Below are 20,117 nucleotides of genomic sequence, written 5' to 3'. Positions count from 1 at the left end.
CACCGCTACTGTGCACCACCAAACACAGTGCTAGCATTGACTGCCACTGCAGTGGTTGCCCTCTCCACCTGCACCCTCTCAGCATCTCGACGGACTATTACGCTCTATTGCTTCTGCAACAACCAATTTTGAACTCAGTTTCGAATGTTGTTCCTGCATCCTTCTCAAGATTGACTACTGCAGCGATCAATGCTTCTGCTTATCTGGTGCATGGATTACGAACGCTTGCTTTCTACCCTCCCACCTTTGTATACCGGCGACTACTGGTACTAGTACGAACACCTGCCCGCAACCTTCGAGATACTGCAGTGCTGTACCTGACCGGAGCACCGCACCGACCTCCTCTCCGCTTCGAAGCGTGCCGCTTGCCTTCTCCTTCTAAGAAAGAGCCCGAAAGCCATCTTGACTCTGTTGTCAGAACACCTCGTCGTCCTATATCGAAGTCCCTTGCTGCGATTTTGAAAGTACTACAGAGAGGTCTGAACGGCCAGTTTCCGATGCCATCATGAAAGCCGCTCCTCTTCTTATCAGCTGGCACAATGAAAGTGCACCCATATATTCTGTGCATTTCGATCCTCATGGCAAAGGGCGGCTAGCAACTGCTGGGAAGTGAGTTCTTCCATGCCCTGAGATCTTTCATGCAACTAACGAAACCGCAGTGACAACAATGTTAGAGTACGATCCACTGTTACTGTCTACATACACCTTTAACTGACGTTCTGCGAAGTTATGGAGCATCGAAGCTCAAGGAGAAGAGAGGAAAGTCACGTATTTGTCTACCCTCACAAGACATACACAGCCTGTCAATGTTGTCCGGTTTTGTCCCAAAGGTCAGTCAGCATGTGGAGTAAAGAGCTTTGGACGAGTTCTGACCATGACTGCAGGCGAGATGCTTGCTTCTGCCGGCGATGACGGGAATGTGCTGTTATGGGTTCCCTCCGAGTCCTCCATGGCTACCTTGACAGAAGAACATGCCGACGACAAAGAAACATGGAGGATCAAGCACATGTGCCGGACCTCCAGCGGAGCAGAAATATATGATTTGGCTTGGTCCCCCGACGGGCAGTACTTCATAACAGGAGGAGTTGACAATACTGCCCGAATCTTCAGCGCACATACCGGTTTGTTCACATCGTGCCGTGTCGAAACAGGACTTGGGCTAATTCCCATAGGTACCATGATCCGCCAGATAGCAGAACACAACCATTTTGTGCAGGGTGTGGCATGGGATCCTCTTAATGAGTTCATTGCAACACAATCGTCCGACCGTTCAGTGCATATCTACGCTCTTAAGCTCAAGGACGGCACTCCAACGTTGTCTACACATGGGAAGTTTAACAAGATGGATTTGCCCGGCCGACGCATCTCTTCCCATAGCCCGGCTCCTCCACCTGATTTACCGCACCGAGCATCTAATGCAAGCGCCAACAATCTTGCAATTGTCTCTCCAGCCCCGTCGAACCCCGGCACTCCCCTGACGACAGCTCTTCCGATGGATCCCCCAATGCTGACTGCTAGTCGACGGTCATCCTTTGGTTCTTCGCCGTCCTTCCGTCGCTCTGCTTCCCCAGCGCCCACACTACCGCTTCCTGCAGTAAGGCCCGAAATTTCTTCGCCCAGCCTGAATGCCGCAATGGGACTGGCCGTGAAGAATACCAACATATACCACAACGAGACGATGACCTCCTTTTTCCGAAGACTCACATTTTCTCCAGATGGAAGTCTGCTGTTTACACCAGCCGGTCACTATAAGACGGCTTTTCCGACCACTGGAGACCCCACCAAAACCGCGGAAGATGTCTCCAATACAGTCTACATCTACACCCGTGCCGGGTTCAACAAGCCTCCAGTAGCGCATTTACCAGGCCACAAGAAGCCTTCGGTTGCTGTCAAATGTTCTCCTGTTCTCTACACGTTACGTTCGACCAGCAAGCCAACCAACCATATCACCATCGACACGTCGTCCGCCAGTGAAGAGATCCCCTTGCTTCCAGATCCTATCGTTCCGCAAAGCACTTCAACGTCCAAGCAACCCGCCTCACTGTCCACCGCAACCTCCGCCCCAGAATCGATGGCTGCTCCATCACCAAAGCCCGCGGTGGAGAACGAATCTGCCAACTCTGCTCCCCCTCCAGCATTCTCGCTGCCCTACAGGATTATCTATGCGGTTGCAACTCAAGATGCGGTGTTCGTGTATGACACGCAGCAAACCACGCCTCTGTGCGTAGTGAGTAATCTTCACTATGCCGCCTTTACCGACCTGACATGGTAAGAGTCGACCCCCGCCCCTGGTTGACGTGGCTAACAGTCTATTGAAGGTCGAACGATGGACTTACGTTGCTGATGTCATCCACGGACGGTTACTGCTCAACATTGGCTTTCACGCCCGGTGAATTAGGCCAGGTCTATACCGGACCTCGCCCAACCTACAATCATCCCATCGTTTCTACTTCGATTCCTTTGCCGACAGCATCTTCCAATTCCACACCCATACCGACACCCACTGCGGCAGCTTCTCCCTCTTTGACAAAAGCATCCCCGGTCCCTGCACCACCCTCGATTCCGTCTCCAGCCCCGTTCATCATTCGTCCTGGAAGCCCTGCCCGGTCGAACTCTCAATCTTCGATAGCAACGATGGCATCTATACAGACTTCTGGCCTTGCCAGCAACGCCACTCCGACCATGGGGCATGTTCCATTGGTCACGGCCGCCAACTCGGGTCCACTTGTGGGTATACCTCCCATGACCACACCGCCTCAAACACCGGCAAGCATACAGGGAGGACAACATTCTGCCACAAGCTCAATTAGCGGTACAATTCTAGGAAAACGTGATGTTGGCACGACAAGTGAGAGCGAGAAAGAGGAGGGTAAATCCAAGAGACGAAGAATAGCGCCCACTCTTGTTGCTCCAGCGGGCTCGGCGGAGGTGCCAAAGACGGATGAAAAGTCGTAGGGTTTCTGCAAAACGAGCTGTACTTTGTACATTATCTATTCTTCCGGGGAATTTGTTTTGATTCGAGCTGGCTGGCAGGCTGGCGAATTGACGATAGCATGGCGTTGGGATTACATCAACAAAGGGAAGGCTGGAGAGGGGATAACGTCAAGTTCCAGCCACGAGCATGAGCCTTTGATAGGAATAAGCACAATAATAACATTATACCGAAATAAGACACGGGTTGAATATTCTGTGGATTGGAGATGATTGTGGATGGTTTGCAGTAGAGGGTACACCGAAGCCTCGTTCCACGTGATCTCGCGTATATGACGTGCATCAGGCTGCCGGCTCCGAGAAACCGAGTTTACCGGCCGGTTCCATCGACTTGTCAAGAGGCTGCAATGTTCTAATCCAGACTATTTGATGGGCAACCCTGGGTATTTGGCCCGTAGGACCAGTGATGAGACCCCAGCGGTTCGTTGCTAACGTTGTAGTGTGCCGTGTCTTGACGCGCCACGTTCATTATGGGTGTTACAGGACTCTGGACTGTGGTTGCGCCAACTGCGCGACCGACTCAACTGGCATCGCTTAATCGCAAGCGGCTTGCTGTCGACGCCTCGATCTGGATCTACCAGTTCCTTAAAGCGGTGCGTGACAAGGAGGGAAATGCACTGAGGAACAGTCATGTGGTAGGATTTTTCCGGCGGATCTGCAAATTGCTCTACTACGGGATCAAGCCGGTGTTTGTGTTTGACGGCGGGGCGCCGATACTCAAGCGCGAGACGATACGAAAAAGGGCGCGACGGCGAGAAGGACGACGAGAAGATGCGGCGCGGACGGCGGGCAAATTGCTTGCGGTACAAGTTGCCCGGGCGGCGGAGGAGGAAGAAAAGAGAAGAAAGGCACGGGCGGGAGGAGCAAAAGAACGCACACCGGAGGAAGAAGAGTTGCCGGCCGACCAAGAGCTGGTGTACGTGGATGAAATCGGCATGACGCAAAAAGAAAGACAGGCCGGACGCCAGTTCAGGAAAAAGGACCAGTACCATCTGCCCGACCTGGACGTCAGTCTCGAGAGCCTCGGAGCGCCCAACGACCCGCGGATCATGTCGCAGGCCGAACTGGAGGAGTATGCTCGGCAATTCCACAGCGGCGAAGACATCAATCTATATGACTTCAGCAAGATCGACTTTGAAAGCCCGTTTTTCTTGTCCCTCCCCGCGGGCGATCGGTACAATATCCTCAACGCCGCGCGGTTGCGCTCCAGGCTCCGTATGGGATATTCGAAAGAACAGCTCGACGGCATGTTTCCCGACCGCATGGCCTTCTCCAAGTTCCAGATCGAGAGGGTCAAGGAGCGCAATGAACTCACGCAGAGACTAATGCATATCAATGGCATGGCCGAGGACTTTCTCAACCAGGGCGGCAGGATCGCTGGTGAGAAGGGCAAAGAGTATATTCTGGTCAAGAATGAAGGTGTCGACGGCGGCTGGGCTCTGGGCGTGGTGTCGAATAAACAAGGCACTCGGAAGGAAAATGCAATCGATCTCGAAGACGAAGAGAAGTCGGTCGATTTGAATACAGAGTCGGCGGAAGAAGATGAGTTCGAAGACGTCGCTATTGAAGGGTTGAATCGCATCCCAAAGGCCTGGCGGCGCAAGAGGAAACATCCCGATGATGACGGTCTGTATGCTGGGACCACTGCCAGTAATGCTGTCGAGGAGATTGCGAAGAAACGAAAAGCCGTGTATGACGCGCGAAAGGCTGCTGCAAGTTTTCCGCAGGCCCGTCCGGCACCTCCTCCTCCTCCCGGAGAGGCCGCTGGCGCTGCTACCGCTCCTGGTCGTGAGGAGGGAAATGATGACACGCTCTTCGTGCCGGAAGAGAAGACGCGGGAAGATGATGACGAGGACATCGACGCCTTGTTTGAAGATGTTCTACCTCTAGAGCATGCTCACGAAGATGATGACAATGACGACTTACAGAAAGCAATTGCGATGTCGTTGGAGCAACCGTCAGACGATGCAGTTACCGGTGCCGGCGTTGGGGGAGGATTTGTTGCGAATGAGGGAGCGGCGGGTGAAGATTCCGATCAAGATGACGGCTTCGATCTACAGGCTGCCTTAGCGGAGTCTAGGCGGTCGAAACACCAAGGCAAGACCAATGTCAGAGACAGAGATGCTGGACCTGCATTATCCATGCCTGCTGCAGAATTGCCCAAGTTCGATGGACCTCTGCCCTTTGAATCGTTGAATCTTGGGCAGTCTCTACTAGGCAAGAAAAAGTCCAAGAAAATCGAGGAGGATTTGTCCGGGGGCTTTGACAGAAACCTCGGTGATGATGCTTTTCGCAAAGACCGACCGCCTCAGCCTATGCCTTCATGGTTCGATGCCGCCCCGACCACCAAAGACCTCAAGCATTCTCCCGAACGGCAAGACGAGGATGAGCAGAATCTAACAGCGTCTAGGGGAGATCTTGCTGATCTAAGGGAAACCATCCGCCGCGACATAAAGGAAATCATTGATCTCGAAGCCGAGGAAGACAAAGGCTCACTTGAAAACCCGGTGGACGTGGATGTGGATGTGGACCAAGAAAGCGAAGTTGAGGAAGTGGCACCTTCTCAGGAGGCAGGCGACGAACCAGCTAGTCCAAGTCAGCCTGAGTTGGCGGAAAGGGATGGCATAGGCAGCGAAGAGGATGCTGAGCGGCAAAAGCGCGAGGAAGAGCGCGAGAAGCGGTACGAACTAGCACGACAGATCGCCGCGGAAAATGAACACGACGAGCCTTCAATGGGAGACGTCGCGGAAAAGGCCCAAGCTGAACCCCCGCAACCTTCTGCAGTACCTGACTATATTCCCAAGCAACCTCCCGTGCAGAACCCTGGTCCTGCAGAGGCACCGGAAAGTGACTTTGAGGAAATTGACTGGAGTGAATCGGAGCATGGACAACCGGAGAGCCCGGGATCACTCGGGACTGTAGAGGATGAGGAGACTCGAGAACGCGTTCTTTCTCAGCCTTCTGAACTAGCCAAGGAACAAACTGCAGCTGCTGATGCAGACGAAAACGATGACGATGACGAGGGCGAAGCCTTTGAAGATGTGGACATGGAACCTGCTGCTACTGCAGCGGCGGCGGAAGCATCGTACGACTCTTTTCGTGGACGCAACGGAAGCAGCCAAGCGGCAAAGGCGTCTTTTGACCAGGAAGCAACGACATTTTCATCAACAGTCGAACAACAACGAGACTCTGTCGTCCAATCTGCCGAGGCTGCCGCAGCTGCCGAAGAAGAAGAATTCGAATATCTCTCCGAGTCTGAAGAAGAACTAATGCGCCAACTCGCAATCGAAGCTGAAGAACACGCGCGCTTCGCCTCATCCCTACACAACCAAAGGACATCGGAGCAAGCAATCCGCGACTACGAGAACGAACTCAAACAACTACGAAACCAACAAAAAAAGGACCGTCGCGACGCCGACGATGTCACACAAGTCATGGTCCAAGAATGCCAGGCCCTTTTACGTCTATTTGGCCTCCCCTACATCACTGCACCCATGGAAGCCGAAGCGCAATGTGCAGAACTCGTCCGTCTAGGCCTAGTCGACGGGATCGTGACTGACGACTCGGACATTTTTCTTTTTGGCGGCACCAGGATCTACAAGAACATGTTCAACGCGGCCAAATTTGTCGAATGTTATCTTGCCTCTGATCTCGAGAAGGAGTTTCTGCTCGATCGTCGGCGACTGATTAGTTTTGCCCATCTCCTGGGCAGTGATTATACCGAGGGCATTCCTGGAATCGGACCTGTGACAGCTCTTGAGATTCTTACGGATTTTGAGAGTCTGGATGAGTTTAAGGCTTGGTGCGATCAAGTCCAGCTGGGGCGACCGCAGGATCTCGAAGATCAACTTACGACTCCGTTTCGGAGGAAATTTCGAAAGACGGTGCAGAAGAGGTTGTTTTTGCCGCCTAATTTTCCGGATAAGAGGGTCGATGAGGCGTATCTCAAGCCGGAGGTCGATTCGAATCCGGAGCCGTTTCAGTGGGGGGTTCCGGATTTGGATAAATTGAGGGGGTTCCTGATGGCTACGATTGGGTGGTCTCAAGAAAGGACGGATGAGGTTCTAGTGCCGGTTATTAGGGATATGAATAGACGAGATGTGGAGGGTACGCAGAGTAATATTACGAGGTTTTTTAGTGGTGGCGTGGGTGTTGGGGCTGCACCTGGTGGTGGTGGTGGTGCCAAAGGGGGTGCTAAAGGGGGTGCTGGTCAACTGGCAGTCGGAGGTGAAGGTCCAGGTAATAATGCCGAGGCTATGGCGCCTAGGAATCGGACGGGCAAGGAGTCTGGACGTATGAAGAATGCTTTTAAGAGGTTGAGAGGGGAGGCGGAGAAGAAGAGGAAACGGAGGGTGGTTGATGATGACGATGCTGATGATGAGGATGGTGGTGGTGATGATGAAGACGATCGTGATTATAATCCTGCATGAAGTCAAAGGGAGTGGATTGTGGTTTTGCACCAAGGGCAAGAGAGAATGTGGATAACGAGCCATCATCGGTTTGAAGCACGTTGACGAAGATGGATGGTGGTGAGCATGACATGAAGTCCTGAGTTGAGGCATGCGTGTTGTCTTGACCTTTCTTGCCCTTGTCCTTCCTATAGCATCAGGTTGCTAAGCACTTAGTACCTCCATCCCGTCTTGCTTTTCTGTTGCGATTCCAGGTGAAACATGCCCAGCCAGCAGGCCAGTTCAATATGGTTATCGTCGATCCATCTGATGGTGGTCGGTTGCGAGAGAGCTCGACTTCGCGGTTGAATGTCTGGCAAAGTGCAGCTGGCTGTCAGTCCACATTGTTATTCGTCGGAGCAGGGGTGAACGAACCGGGTGGATGGGCAGCCTGAAGTGTGTCCAACTGCTTCCTGTGACTCCATGTGGTCCGGGATATGAAAGCATGACGTTCCTCAGAGTGCTATTCTGCGGAGAGACCCCCAGCATCCAGTAAGTCTCCGTTGTATAGCGATTGTCAAAGGTTTCTCGGGTGTGGAGAGTTCAGCCTCGTTCGGGCCGCATCTGCATGTCAAGCAGATCTGCGCCTCCCATACACAGAACTAAGTGCGGGATAGGAGGCTGCTGGTGTTGGAGTTGTGATCGGACATTGGAAGGGTCGCCGGTGATCGTTCGGCTCGAGTGGTTCTTGTGTCCGAATGGGTCCGCTTTGTGGACCGTGGTTGTGCTCGAAATCATGTTCGAGCCGAGCTAGACATTCTGCTCGCTTTCGAACCTTTAACTCTAGATGGGAACATCATACTACCCCCGGCAGCAATTGTTGGAGGTAAGAATCGTAGGTTCAATGAATTCCAGGGTGAAAAACACAGACAGGACAAGGGAGACACCAGAGCAAGCGGTTTTGCGCGACCTTTGGTCGGCACCTGAGGCACCAAAGGGGGGATGACCGGCAGCCTGGGAGAGCCGTATGCTAGCCCCATGAGCTTTCCAGAGCAAGAAATCAACTCTGAGGAGTGTTGGAGCAGGATTTTGCAGGATCCGGTAGCCGTGATTCAGGGTCTGCCCATTCGGCGATGCAACTGCGGACACATCAACCGTCTATCGTCGGCACCCTTGTTCTCAGTGTCCTCGGCGTAACTACTCTCGGCTATGTAGCTGGTGTACCCTTCGTTGCAACAGTGAGGGCATCGGTGTTGCAAGTACGACTTGGGGTCGAACCAGTTGAGAATATCAGTCCAGTTTCCTTTCATGTCGTCGAACTCGGGACTTTCCATCTTTAGGGTCCAGTAGTTGTCGTTCCATGGCAGGAAGCGGAAACAAGCCCGACACAATCTCAGTCTCTGTGGTATGTAGTGGTTCCTCTGCAATAGGCGAAACAGACCGTCCTTGTCTCGATAACCGCGCCATGGTGACAACACACCCTTGCTGCTTGCGACTCGACCCATGGCCTTACAAGTCAAGGCAAAGCAGACTTGAAAGTATGGGATTTTGACTTGTTCTAGGACGAGAGTGAGAACTTCGGGCGGGAGTTGGAGCAAGGCGGAGCCATTTTGAGGTGACACGACAGTCTGATTGAGAATTGAAAGAGGAATAAAGAATTCGGTTCCTTCCGCAGGGACTGATAGTGGTCGAGCAACAGACTCAAACCGAGGAAGGGATACAGAAGGATTAGCCGGATCTTGTCTTCGAATTATCCGTGAACGAAGGTGGTATATGATTGTATCGTCCCCGTCCCCGTCCCAGTCCGTCGACGCAGCCAAATCCGCAAAATAGCTTGCGGGGTTTGGTTCCGGTTCTACGGCGTGGCTCACCAGCTTAAAAGAGGCACCGATACCGCTCGCGCCGGCCATGGGGCGTCTTACTTCCGCCGCCGAGGCGACGCGGAGCAAGCGTGCAAAGTTGATGTTGTGGGAATGTCCGACTTCACTTCGAGATTCGGTTCATCGGAGTTGAGGCGAGTCTGGGGAAATGCACATGCGGATCTGGAGATCGTCCAGTGGCACCGTCACTGGCTGCCAGTGTGCAGAATGACAATGAGGGGAGACGCGTGCGGAGAAGTCAACTTCTAACTCGCCAAGCATTCGTATGACTAAGTGCTTAGTCAACCACGTCCTGAACTTCCCTTGCGCATTCACAGTCCATACCGTGGGATCCTATGTCCTGCTGGAAAGGATAATCTACTGGTGACTTACAGCAAGTCTCGTATATCAAGACAGGGAAAATTGCCGGAAGAAATTGCCAATTGAAGTACTACAGTTATTCGAGCACCCGTTCAACTTCACAGTTTCTTGTTGACCACCAGTCCAGGGCTGCAGTTTCTGATTGGTCGTGAAGTTGATAGATGTCAATGCCCAGAGATTAGATAACCACGGTTTGATCTTACAGCACTGTAATTCAACGTCTCTTGAAAATGTCGTCTTGAGTGATATGGGTGCGAATGTCCAGAACGCTGGCTCGGACTCGATCAGAGCGAGGCAAGTAGCCTCCAATCCGTCATATTATGTCTGCCCGCTCAGCGTATGGGTATGGGTATCTTTGGTGCCGTCGTAAGGCAGGGGGCCCTTCTCGCATCGAAGCTGTAAGCATTCATCCCCGGCCGAAATGCTCGGAGCAGTCTGGCACGGAGAGATGTGCAAAACGGGGCAAACTCATCGCCTCAGCATCTAGACGGCATGATCTGTATGTCTGTTTTGCATGGATACCTAGGTGATATCACAGGGAGTTGAATTGGAACCAAGCATTGAAATAACCTTCCGGGCGATGATCCATGGGATACGTGCCGATCGGCGCTGATTATTCTTGAAAAGTCTTGTTTCGGTGCCCTATTAGAGGTGATAGTGGCTACTATGGTAGGTGAAGGTATAAGAGCAAGGCAAAGCCCCCTGCTACCCGGAATATCCACTGGGACCCCCTGGCCGAAAAAACAAGAGGATATATTTTAAAGGTCCAGAATTATTCCTCAACGCAAAGACCCCCATGTGCTTTGGGAGCCTAGCAAAACTGGCCTCTGTGGCTCAGTTGGTTCAGCTTGGCTCTCAATTCACTGGGCGACCGAGACTCCTGTTCGATTCCCGCAATAGCCATTCAGTCTATTCGTTCAATCGAACAGTGTCCCCCTCCTCCCGAGCTTTCAGATCCAGGTCTTGTCTGGGTTTCAAACTGGCATCGGCCAGAAGGCGTCAAGACCTCGATTCCCTGTGCTTACCGTCCCCTCCCCAGCCCCGCCGGCTCTCCTCCCGAATCGGAAAAACCTCGACGGTTTCACTTACCAGGACCCCCATTGCAGAGGGGTTCCTGGAAAAGTTTTTGCCATTTCTGATGAATTCTACTATGATACTGCTTTCAGTTTCTCTTTCCACTCTGAGCTTCACGCCGAATCGATCATGCACAAACACGTCAGAATCAGCCGAGAATTCTTCGTCTGTTTTTGCCGATATGCGCCAGCTAGACGCACTGTACGAGTTATTTGAGCTGTGCTTTTGCTTTTTGCCCTCACTACAGCGTATGTCCGCAAGATAATTGAGTTCTCCTGTTTTATGACCATCGAGATCGTTGAACTTGTCCACTTCTCCTCCTAAGCACGTTATATCATCTGTATGGGTTCCTTGAGTTTCAGTTGATGATACGACTTTGCCTATACCCACAAGAGCAGGGCTCATGCGCGGTTTCTGTCTGCGGCTGGCTATAAGCGGAAACCTATGACAGTTGTTGGGCTACGGATACGACCAGTGTTGCCGAGTGCAGCTCTAGCTTCCCAGCTAGATTACTACAGAATGTCCCAGAGACATGACGGAGAAGGGTATTGGTGCGGGACCAATAATGCCTTGCCATTTTCCTACCCACGGCTTCTGAAGTGCAGATGTTTGCAGAACCTCATCTTAAGCGCTGTTGATGTCAAGCGTTCGGCTTCCGCTGAAGGTCTGCTATGGTATGCAGGGGTAAATACTACGGTCTGCTGTTCCGCAGCTTCTAGATTGACGGCAGCCTAAAAGATGCTGTGAGCTAATTCAGGTCGAGTCAATCGTCGATTAGGATTCAGGTTGACGAAGAAATATCAGTCAACTGTAGGAGCACACCATGTCAAGCAGATGTTTATCCCAGGGCACCGTACCTGGTCTGTTACTCTACCGCTAGATACGGTGCATTTGACCGCTAAATGTCGTTGACAAGACATTAACTGTAGACAAGCTACAGCAATGAACAATGACTGTGAGTTGAAGTATACTTGTAGTATACAACCTGAACCTAGTAATACTGTGGTGAATATGGTGGGAGACCATAAACCAGGGTGCCATGCAGCACAGCAGTGGTTGACAAGGAAATAGGTACAGTTGACGTGTGCGGAGTTTCAGACAACTCGCGTTCCACCATCATGCTAGGAATATTATGTCCGCAGCCTCAGCCCCATCACAGTACATTTGAACTTACTTAGTCCAGCTTACTTACTATTGCACGCGACGTACTGTAGATAGTCTAGACGCATACAGACAGCACAGCACCTCTAATACGCGACGACTTTTCCTACCATCACTATGGCCGAGTCGCATCCTGAGGGAGCCCCGCTTGAGGCACAGTTACCCGCAGAGTCAGAATCGGAGGGCGAAGAAGAAACCCACGCAAGCGCGGAAGGATCACAAGATCCCGGCACAAGCACGGACGGAAAGGGCAAAAAGAAGAAGAAGAAGTCCAAGAAGGCAAAACTGGTATCTGCTCTGAAAGGGGAGAAATCATCGACATCCTCAGACGCCGCCGCGGAGTCCTCTTCATCCAAATCCAACCCAAAGTCAAGCGATGAAGCAGTCAAGAAACTGCTAGATATGAACCCTTCACTGAAAGGTGAATTGGCCGGGATCCCTCCGGAAAAGGCGTCGGAGATTCTTAAGAAGATGGACGTGTCACAACTTCTGAGCGGACTCTCTCTCAACGGCAAGAACCAAAAAGACATGGCATCATACAAGTTCTGGGGCACGCAGCCCGTGCCCAAGTTCGATGAGAAACTCGAAGACAAACCCGACGGTCCGATCAAAGACGTCACACCCGAAATGGTGCCCAAGGAGGCCGCGCCTCTGCCAGAAGGGTACGAATGGGTAGAACTGGATATGACCAACGAAGGCGAGATCAAGGAAGTCTACAAGCTCCTCTCGCAGCACTACGTCGAGGACGACCACGCCATGTTCCGCTTCAACTACTCGGCCGTGTTTCTCGACTGGGCACTCAAGTCGCCAGGCTGGAAGAAAAGCTGGCACATCGGAGTGCGCGCCAAGGGGCCCAGTCGACTCCTGGTAGCCAGCATCTTCGGCATCCCGATCAAACTACGCATACGAGAACATGTAGTGGACGTCGTCGAGATCAACTTCATGTGTGTGCACAAGAAGCTGCGGTCGCGTCGTCTGGCACCCGTGCTCATTAAGGAAATCACCCGCAGATGCAACCTGGACGGTGTCTACCAAGCAATCTACACCGCGGGCGTCGTCCTGCCTACACCCGTCGGAAGCTGTCGCTATTACCACCGCAGTTTGGACTGGTTGAAGTTGTATGAGGTTGGCTTCTCTCCGCTGCCGCCTAACAGCACACCAGCCAAGATGGTTGCTCGCAATCAACTGCCGCCCAACACCAGCACGCCCGGATGGCGCGTCATGCAGGACAAGGACGTCGATGCCGTGCATGATCTGCTCTCGCGCTACTTGAAGAGATTCGATCTTGCCCAGGAGTTCACCAGGGACGAGGTCGAGCATTGGTTCATCAACAGACAGAAACCTGAAGACCAGGTCGTCTGGTCCTTTGTTGTGAAGAACGACGACGGCAAAATCACCGACTTTACCAGCTTCTATTGTCTCGAGAGCAGTGTCATTGGTGAAATGAGCAAGAAACACGACAAAATCCGTGCCGCCTATCTCTACTACTATGCCACCGAACACGCTTTCAATCCAAAGGAGAAGGGCTTGAAGGAGAGATTGCTGCACTTGATCCAGGACCTGCTCATCGAAGCAAAGAAGGTGAGTCCTATTCGTTCTTCAGTCTGATGATATGTTTTCTTTTCTTGCTAACAAATGCCCAAACAGGCCAAATTCGATGTCTTCAATGCCCTGACTTTGCACGACAATCCCCTGTTCCTGGAACAGTTGAAATTCGGCGCCGGCGATGGACACTTGCACCATTACCTTTACAATTGGAGAACGAAGCCTATCAACGGAGGTATCAACGCAAAGAATTTGCCGGACGAATCCAAGAGGGGAGGCATAGGAATCGTGCTCTTGTAGATACTGTCCTAGTGTTTGAGCGACAAAAGCCAAAGCGTTTGATTCATCCCTAGGTAGTGTGGAATGCATGCCGGCTTGTTTCAAGACCAAGGCCCGACTCTCGCTACAGAACGGGCAGGAGACACGGTCACCAAGCGGCAGAAACAGTCAGCAAAACACAATGCACAATGCAAAATGGCTGAAAATGTAATCGTGTTCCTTTATTCAAAGAAACCCACTTGGTCGTCCAGTAAAATGCCAAACTCTTCCCAGCCTTGTTTTTGTACTGTACATGAACGTCGTTCTGTCAAGGGTATAAACAATTCCACCCAGCCATCAAACAGTAGTGTATTCGGAGTTCCAGACTCTTAACTCCACGTCATGCGTATTTTTGATCTGTGTGTACAAGAGAGTGAGCGTCCGCTCTGCTTGCGATGAACGATTTCTCGAGGAACGGCGTGGGATACTGCACACACTCGGGATTAGACTGGTATCCAATCCGCTGGATTCGTTCGAAGTGAAAGTCGCGGTCAGCGCCGGCCGGCTCGAAGGTAAGTGCAGCATAAGTCTGGTTCGGATGAAGACGATTTGGACTTCTCGGCATCCCTAAGCGCGGTGTAGGGAAGGAGCGGAGACGGCTGCGAAATTAAATTTCCAATGTGTGATCTCAAACTGACGACCCATGTGATTGGATGCTGACATATTATTTCCCCTGACGTTGCTTGTGCTTCGGGTTCTTATCGCAGATGATGAAGACGCGGTTCTTGCGGCGGACGGCCTGTTTGTGAGGAGCGTTTCGTTAGCAAAAGGCCCCAAAGCTATGGGTTGACTCTGGATGGTGCGGGTTGGCGGAAATACATACTTTGCAGCATTCACATAATCTCTTTACCGATGACCGTGTCTTCATTCCCCGGACTTGCATTGCCAGCGGGGCCGCCGGAAGCGAGAGTCGTTGTAGTCCCTGCGAGCTTCGTATCGATGTGCCGACATTGTATAGGGACGACCGCGATACCGAGCTGGTATAGAGCCGGATTTGAGGTAGGATAGAGCGCGCGAACGTCAAGCGCGTGGAGAAGACGGCTTGTAACATTTTGGCCGCTCGCAATGGCAGAACGGTTCAAACTTGAGGACGGTTTCACAAGGTCGCGGACAAGGTGATTTTGCAGTGTGTCGATGCGTAGGTACGTAGTCTGACCGCCCGAGACTTAAAAGTCTACTTCGAGCCGAGGATGATGTCTGAAATCGATGACAGTGAGCAGCGGCGATATGGTGAATGGAATGGCTTTGCTCGAGGTTGAATGTCGACAGGGACGTCGCTGCTGCAGTCGTGCGCTTGCTCGTGATTGGAAAAGCACCGGATCAAACTGCTACTGCCACTCGAGAAGCCCGCCGTAGAATCCAGGTGCACGTGATACAAAAATATACGACGGAACCTTTGTGCTCGGCGGTCAATCTTGGATCCGCCTACCTGGAGTCTGGCTATCACCATCACCAACAGTCAATGCCACCGTGACCGATGCCACTGGCAGCAGGCAACTGCTGTACCTAGCAAGGGTCAGCGAACCTTCAACCGCTCAGACACATTCTAGATGGCACCATCGTACTGCGTTGAGACTGTAGCTGAAGAACTACCGCTCCCCTACTTCCCACTGCGCCTCCCAGCGCCTCACTGGACCAGGAGTAACAATGCGTTGCCTCCTCCCTTCCAATCAAAGGTGTCATCAACAGCCAAATAATGAGGGGAGACTGATTCTGGTGCAGAGAGGCTTACTCTAGGCTCACAAGGCCAAGCTGTTGGGCAACCTCGCAGGTCCGGTCGCACCACTCTGAGGCCGCGGTCTATGCACAGCCGGCACTTTCCTGAGCATACCAGGGGTCGGACGACTTCCTGAGGCTTGACACAGCCGCCCTCCAGCGATTGTAGAAACCTAGGTGTCTAAACCATGCAAGGCGTCTACAGATACGGCCAAAGCACAATGCCTTTCCCACCCTGCTGAGTCCAATATGCGGCTGATCTGAAATCCTCCTACGTTTTCTGGCTTTCCCCACTTCAATTTCCTATGCCACCTCATTTTCCTTCTTCAACCTACACCGCATCTTATTATCAGCTGACGGTCCAATTTCCTTCATGCTGGTCAATAGTTAGGATGGTCGTTTAATCGACAGAGTTCCCAACTTCCCACCTTGAAAGTTCGGCCAGCAGCTCAGCTGCTCTCACAGGAGCTCTACTCTAGTTTCAATGGATCCACTCAGCGCGATCGGGCTAGCGAGCAATATCCTCAGCTTTATTGATATCTCCGGCAGGGTCCTGAAGGACATTTTCGAGGTATACAACTCGGCAACTGGAGCTACTATTGAAAATGCTCACATCGCGATCGTGGTCGGCGATCTGGTGGAAGTGACTGGATATCTCACTCAAGAACACCATACAGACAACAAACATTCGAAGGCTCTTTGTGACCTGGCAAAAAAGTGCTCGGTATTGTCAGCGGAGCTCTTACAGCTACTGGGGAAGCTTCAGCATGGGGAGAAAAGGTCGAAATGGAGGAACATCAAAGTGGGAGTGAAGAGTGTCTGGAAACGGTCAGAGATTGCATCAATCGAGCAGAGGCTGGATAAGTATCGCTCCGAGTTCATCCTGCGCCTCATTTTCATGTTCAAGTATGCGACGAACACATATGCTAGAAGTTTACTGACCTCACGACTAGTGACGAGCAATCAACCATCAAAACCCAACTAGACACCATCCAACAGGACCGTTCGAAGGTCGGTGCCCAGAGAGCCGACCAGCTCGGCAAACTACGAGATGACGTGCGGGAGGCCTTGCAAAAGCTATCGCAACAGGGCCAGACGGTCCGTGATAGCGCACGTGTCGCCGACTCTAGCACGGCCACTACACTGGCAGAGATCCGCTCCTCACTGGCCGAGCTCCTAAAGACAGCGAGAGACATGCCTTCGGAGACTCAAGTTCTTCGTCGCCTCTATTTCAGTTCTATGTACACCCGGGAGGATTCTGTTGTAAATGCCTCAGATGGGACATTTTCCTGGCTAGTTGAGGCAAATACAGAATCTGAATTTGGCGAGGATGTCTACGAGCTGGATGACGTGAGCTTGAAAAGACGCGACCCAAGCCCTCCCCCTGACCCGGAAACAACTGAACTGGGAGGATGGTCTCCTGGTCAGCACACCAGGGTTTTGCAAAGCAACAACCCAAGCGCTGGAAAGGACGGCCATAGCGGTCGCGGTTCCGAACTAAGCGCGCCCACGACGGCACGCTCGAGTTACAGTGGCCTCTCTACAGCGTCATCTAACAATGTGAACGAAGCAGCGTTTTGGGAAGGTTGGGAAATATGGCAACGCAATCAAAGCCGCAGCTTCTTTCTCACCTGGCTTCAGTCCGGCCATGGGGTCTTTCACATTTCCGGCAAGGCAGGGTCCGGAAAGTCGACTATGATGAAATTCCTATCGCACCATGACCGTGTTAGAGACAAGCTTCGGGCTTGGGCTGATGGGAAGAAACTTGTTTTCTGTCAGTTTTTCTTTTGGAAATCTGGCGACAAGGTTCAAATGTCCCTGGAGGGGCTCTACCGATCACTTTTATTCGAGGTTCTGAAACAGTGCCCGGAACTCATCCCACAAGTGTTTCCTGATCCGTTGAGGGGCTCGGGGACCTTCACCGATTTTGATGGTCCTTCACTACGCTTTCCTGAGCTCGAAGCGGCCTTTAACGTCCTGATTGAGACACATTCTTTCCCAGAACATCGGTTTTGCTTCTTCATCGATGGTCTAGATGAATATGAGGGCGATAGTCCTCAGCATTGGGAACTTGCCCAGAAGATTCAGCGATGGGCAAGTTCGACCGATGTCAAGTTCTGTGTAAGCAGTCGTCCTCATACAGAGTTTATGCAGACATTTTCCGGGGATGCATCTCACAGAATACGACTCCACGAGTTGACCCGTAGTGATATTCATCGGTTCGCAACCGACAAATTTGAGCAAGACACAAACTTCGAGTGGATTCGTGATATATATGCGGAACTGGTCCGAGAAATTGTATCTGCTGCGGACGGTGTGTTCTTGTGGGCCAGACTCGTTGCGCGGTCTCTTCTCGAAGGTGCAGGACTTCAATATTCCCATAAAGCGCTAAGAGAAAGAATGGCAACAACGCCAAAAGATCTGGAAAAACTGTTCGAGCAGCTTCTCGGATCAGTGAATCCAGCAGACCGCAAGGAGTCGGATAAGCTGTTGCTTCTTGCCGGGTGTGGCTACCCTATCTCGAACACCCTTTTCTGCCTCTGGCTGGAAGACCTGGACCGCCCCGGCTTTCCCTTCGATTTGCCATTCCAAGCATACTGCGACACAGAAATCAGAAAACATCACGAAACAGCGCGTCGCCGCCTTCAAGGCTTGTCAAAAGGGCTGCTCGAGGTAGTCCCCAGTAGGACGTATGGTCAGCCTTATTTCGCCTATTCTGTCCAATTCTTTCACCGCAGCGTTCCAGATTATTTGGCCCAAAATCGGATACTGGACAAAATACAATCTCGAATACCAAGCTTTAACCCAGTCGAAGACCATTTTCGGTTACGGTTGGCGCAGTTTAAATTTGTGAGGGCGACCCCAAGATATGATCCAGATACATGCCTCCTAGCTGCAAATTTCGATTATCTTCACGAGCTCACTTCTATTCTCCGGGACTTGGGTCGCGCGGCAGACCGCGGCCAGATCAGTCAGTCCACCGTTATCCTGATTGTTGCCGAACTGAATAACGTGCTTGAAAGTTACAAGCGATCTCAACGAGAGGAAGTTGTGGTCGAAACTGGCATGCTGGTGCTGCCGAGGACTAGCACATGGATGTGGTGCTGCCAGGGGAAGGGTCAACCCTGGCTTCAAGTTTCCTATCTCCAATTAGTGGCAATTTATGGGCCCGTTTTCAATCCATATGTGAAAGCCAGGATTCAGACAAACGGCAGCCGGTTGCAACATTTCAGTCGATTCAATTTACTCTTCCCTGCCATGCATAGAAATCCGGAACTCGCGCGTTTCCTGCTGGAAGCTGGTGCAAATCCAAACGACTCGGCGGATGTTTTAAGCTTTAAGCTTAGTCCGCCCACTGTCGTAAGCATGTGGATGGTCTACCTCGCTAGACTGGTTTCATGCACGCTTTACGGGTCTTTTGATCCGGACTTCCACTTCCTCGATCCGTTCTTGGTGTTGGAACAGTGCCTCACACACGGTGCGGACAAGGATGTTTTTTTCTTGCTCTCAAGGAGTGAGCGACCTTTACAGGATGGGGATGAGGGTGCTCTGTTTTCCTTAACGCTACAGCAATTCGTCGACTTCGTCGAACCGCCGAACCGGGAGGCCATCCAAGCATTACTCCGACGAAACAAGAACCAGAGTTTGTGGGGTCGAACGATGCGAGCGCTTTCCGTATTGCCTTCACCCAAGACTTCCTCGGCCGACCCGGGAATCTACGAACCTGTTGAAACGGAATCACTGCGTTGCCAATGCTACTATGTCGAGAGGGTCTGTCTGAAGGGTACACGGGTCGATGCATCGCCTTACGTGTTCGATTTCTACCGAGATCGAAGGGCATTGTCAGCGTTCGCGAGTATTGCCAGATATTTGAACAAGCCGATGGCAGAGCGGCAGTCTGGGATATGCAGCTGATTGTTGGTGCTCTTTCAAGTCTTTTGTTTCGGAGCAGGGCTGGCAGTTGCTCCCTACAGGTCTTCTAGCCGTCTTTTTTTATACAATATATATGGGCATTGGCTACCATGACACAAAAAAATGTAAGTCCGGCATAGGACCCCGAGACTGTCCACTTTTCAGGTAATGTTGCGCCACTTCCGGATCTAGGTTCGTTCTGCTACGCATGATGGAGCGCCATCTTCCCATCTGGCGACTTTCTACAGGACGTGGGTCGCCGGAGAGGAATAAATTCCTTAGACATCGAAGCGGCGTGCGTTACAATACAGTATGGGCTGATGAGGTGATGTCCTCTGACAAGGAGAGAAGTACAGTATGAGTTCTATATTCTCCTCATCTCTCAATCTACACGAACGTGATGATGGGACTTATCGAACACTGTGCCGCCGAAAGGTATGTCTGTCTAAATCATACGACATAGTTCGACTATACGCATTCCATTGGGAAAAGTCAAACAAGTATGATTTCATCGGCTGATAATTTTCGAATCTATTCATTACCTGTGATATAGATATAGATAATACCATAACCCGTTCGTCCATCCCGTCCATTTCAGCTCCCATTCCGACATTTCGTACTCTCTCGATCACACTATAAATGAAGTCTCCCTGTCTCCGGGGGTATATAATATATAAGAGTTTTGGCATATAGTTTTCATTTCTTTTTCTTCTCATTTTCCATTCTCCCCGGTATCTGGCCAGCCCGAGTTCAGCAGCCTTATGTCTAGACT

At 51.7% G+C, this 20,117-nt stretch overlaps 7 protein-coding genes across 7 annotated transcripts; 5 read left to right on the top strand and 2 right to left on the bottom strand.

Annotated features, from left to right (window-relative positions):
- The first annotated feature begins 62 nt into the window (after nt 1–62).
- Nucleotides 63–3,238, top strand: HMPREF1120_00567 (chromatin assembly factor 1 subunit B). The gene is made up of 6 exons (XM_009154566.1): nt 63–609; nt 660–675; nt 728–830; nt 885–1,121; nt 1,173–2,268; nt 2,319–3,238. The coding sequence occupies exons 1-6, from the start codon at nt 506–508 to the stop codon at nt 2,953–2,955; spliced, it is 2,193 nt and encodes a 730-aa protein (XP_009152814.1). The 5' UTR covers nt 63–505; the 3' UTR covers nt 2,956–3,238.
- A 10-nt stretch (nt 3,239–3,248) lies between these two features.
- HMPREF1120_00566 (DNA excision repair protein ERCC-5) lies at nt 3,249–8,678 on the top strand. Its single transcript, XM_009154565.1, has one exon. It carries the CDS (start codon nt 3,462–3,464, stop codon nt 7,419–7,421), a length of 3,960 nt encoding a protein of 1,319 aa, XP_009152813.1. The 5' UTR covers nt 3,249–3,461; the 3' UTR covers nt 7,422–8,678.
- On the bottom strand, nt 8,492–9,289 carry HMPREF1120_00565 (uncharacterized protein; the record flags this gene model as incomplete). Its single annotated transcript, XM_009154564.1, has 1 exon — nt 8,492–9,289. One exon carries the CDS (start codon nt 9,287–9,289, stop codon nt 8,492–8,494), a length of 798 nt encoding a protein of 265 aa, XP_009152812.1.
- Nucleotides 9,290–9,870: 581 nt separating this feature from the next.
- On the top strand, nt 9,871–11,566 carry HMPREF1120_00564 (uncharacterized protein). The gene has a single exon (XM_009154563.1). The coding sequence runs from the start codon at nt 10,416–10,418 to the stop codon at nt 10,956–10,958; it is 543 nt and encodes a 180-aa protein (XP_009152811.1). The 5' UTR covers nt 9,871–10,415; the 3' UTR covers nt 10,959–11,566.
- A 238-nt stretch (nt 11,567–11,804) lies between these two features.
- Nucleotides 11,805–14,036, top strand: HMPREF1120_00563 (glycylpeptide N-tetradecanoyltransferase). Its single transcript, XM_009154562.1, has 2 exons — nt 11,805–13,435; nt 13,502–14,036. Exons 1-2 carry the CDS (start codon nt 11,972–11,974, stop codon nt 13,697–13,699), a joined length of 1,662 nt encoding a protein of 553 aa, XP_009152810.1. The 5' UTR covers nt 11,805–11,971; the 3' UTR covers nt 13,700–14,036.
- Nucleotides 14,037–14,381: 345 nt separating this feature from the next.
- HMPREF1120_00562 (uncharacterized protein) lies at nt 14,382–14,768 on the bottom strand (the record flags this gene model as incomplete). The annotated part of the gene is made up of 2 exons (XM_009154561.1): nt 14,382–14,456; nt 14,541–14,768. The coding sequence occupies 2 exons, from the start codon at nt 14,766–14,768 to the stop codon at nt 14,382–14,384; spliced, it is 303 nt and encodes a 100-aa protein (XP_009152809.1).
- A 373-nt stretch (nt 14,769–15,141) lies between these two features.
- Nucleotides 15,142–20,013, top strand: HMPREF1120_00561 (uncharacterized protein). The gene is made up of 3 exons (XM_009154560.1): nt 15,142–16,339; nt 16,387–19,780; nt 19,899–20,013. Exons 1-2 carry the CDS (start codon nt 15,918–15,920, stop codon nt 19,346–19,348), a joined length of 3,384 nt encoding a protein of 1,127 aa, XP_009152808.1. The 5' UTR covers nt 15,142–15,917; the 3' UTR covers nt 19,349–19,780; nt 19,899–20,013.
- Nucleotides 20,014–20,117: the final 104 nt, after the last annotated feature.

This window comes from Exophiala dermatitidis (genome assembly GCF_000230625.1).
Source record: "Exophiala dermatitidis NIH/UT8656 unplaced genomic scaffold supercont1.1, whole genome shotgun sequence".
NCBI classification, from domain to species: Eukaryota; Fungi; Ascomycota; class Eurotiomycetes; order Chaetothyriales; family Herpotrichiellaceae; genus Exophiala; species Exophiala dermatitidis.
The sequence above is the reverse complement of the archived record's forward strand: the minus strand, read 5'-3'. Positions and strand labels throughout refer to the sequence as shown.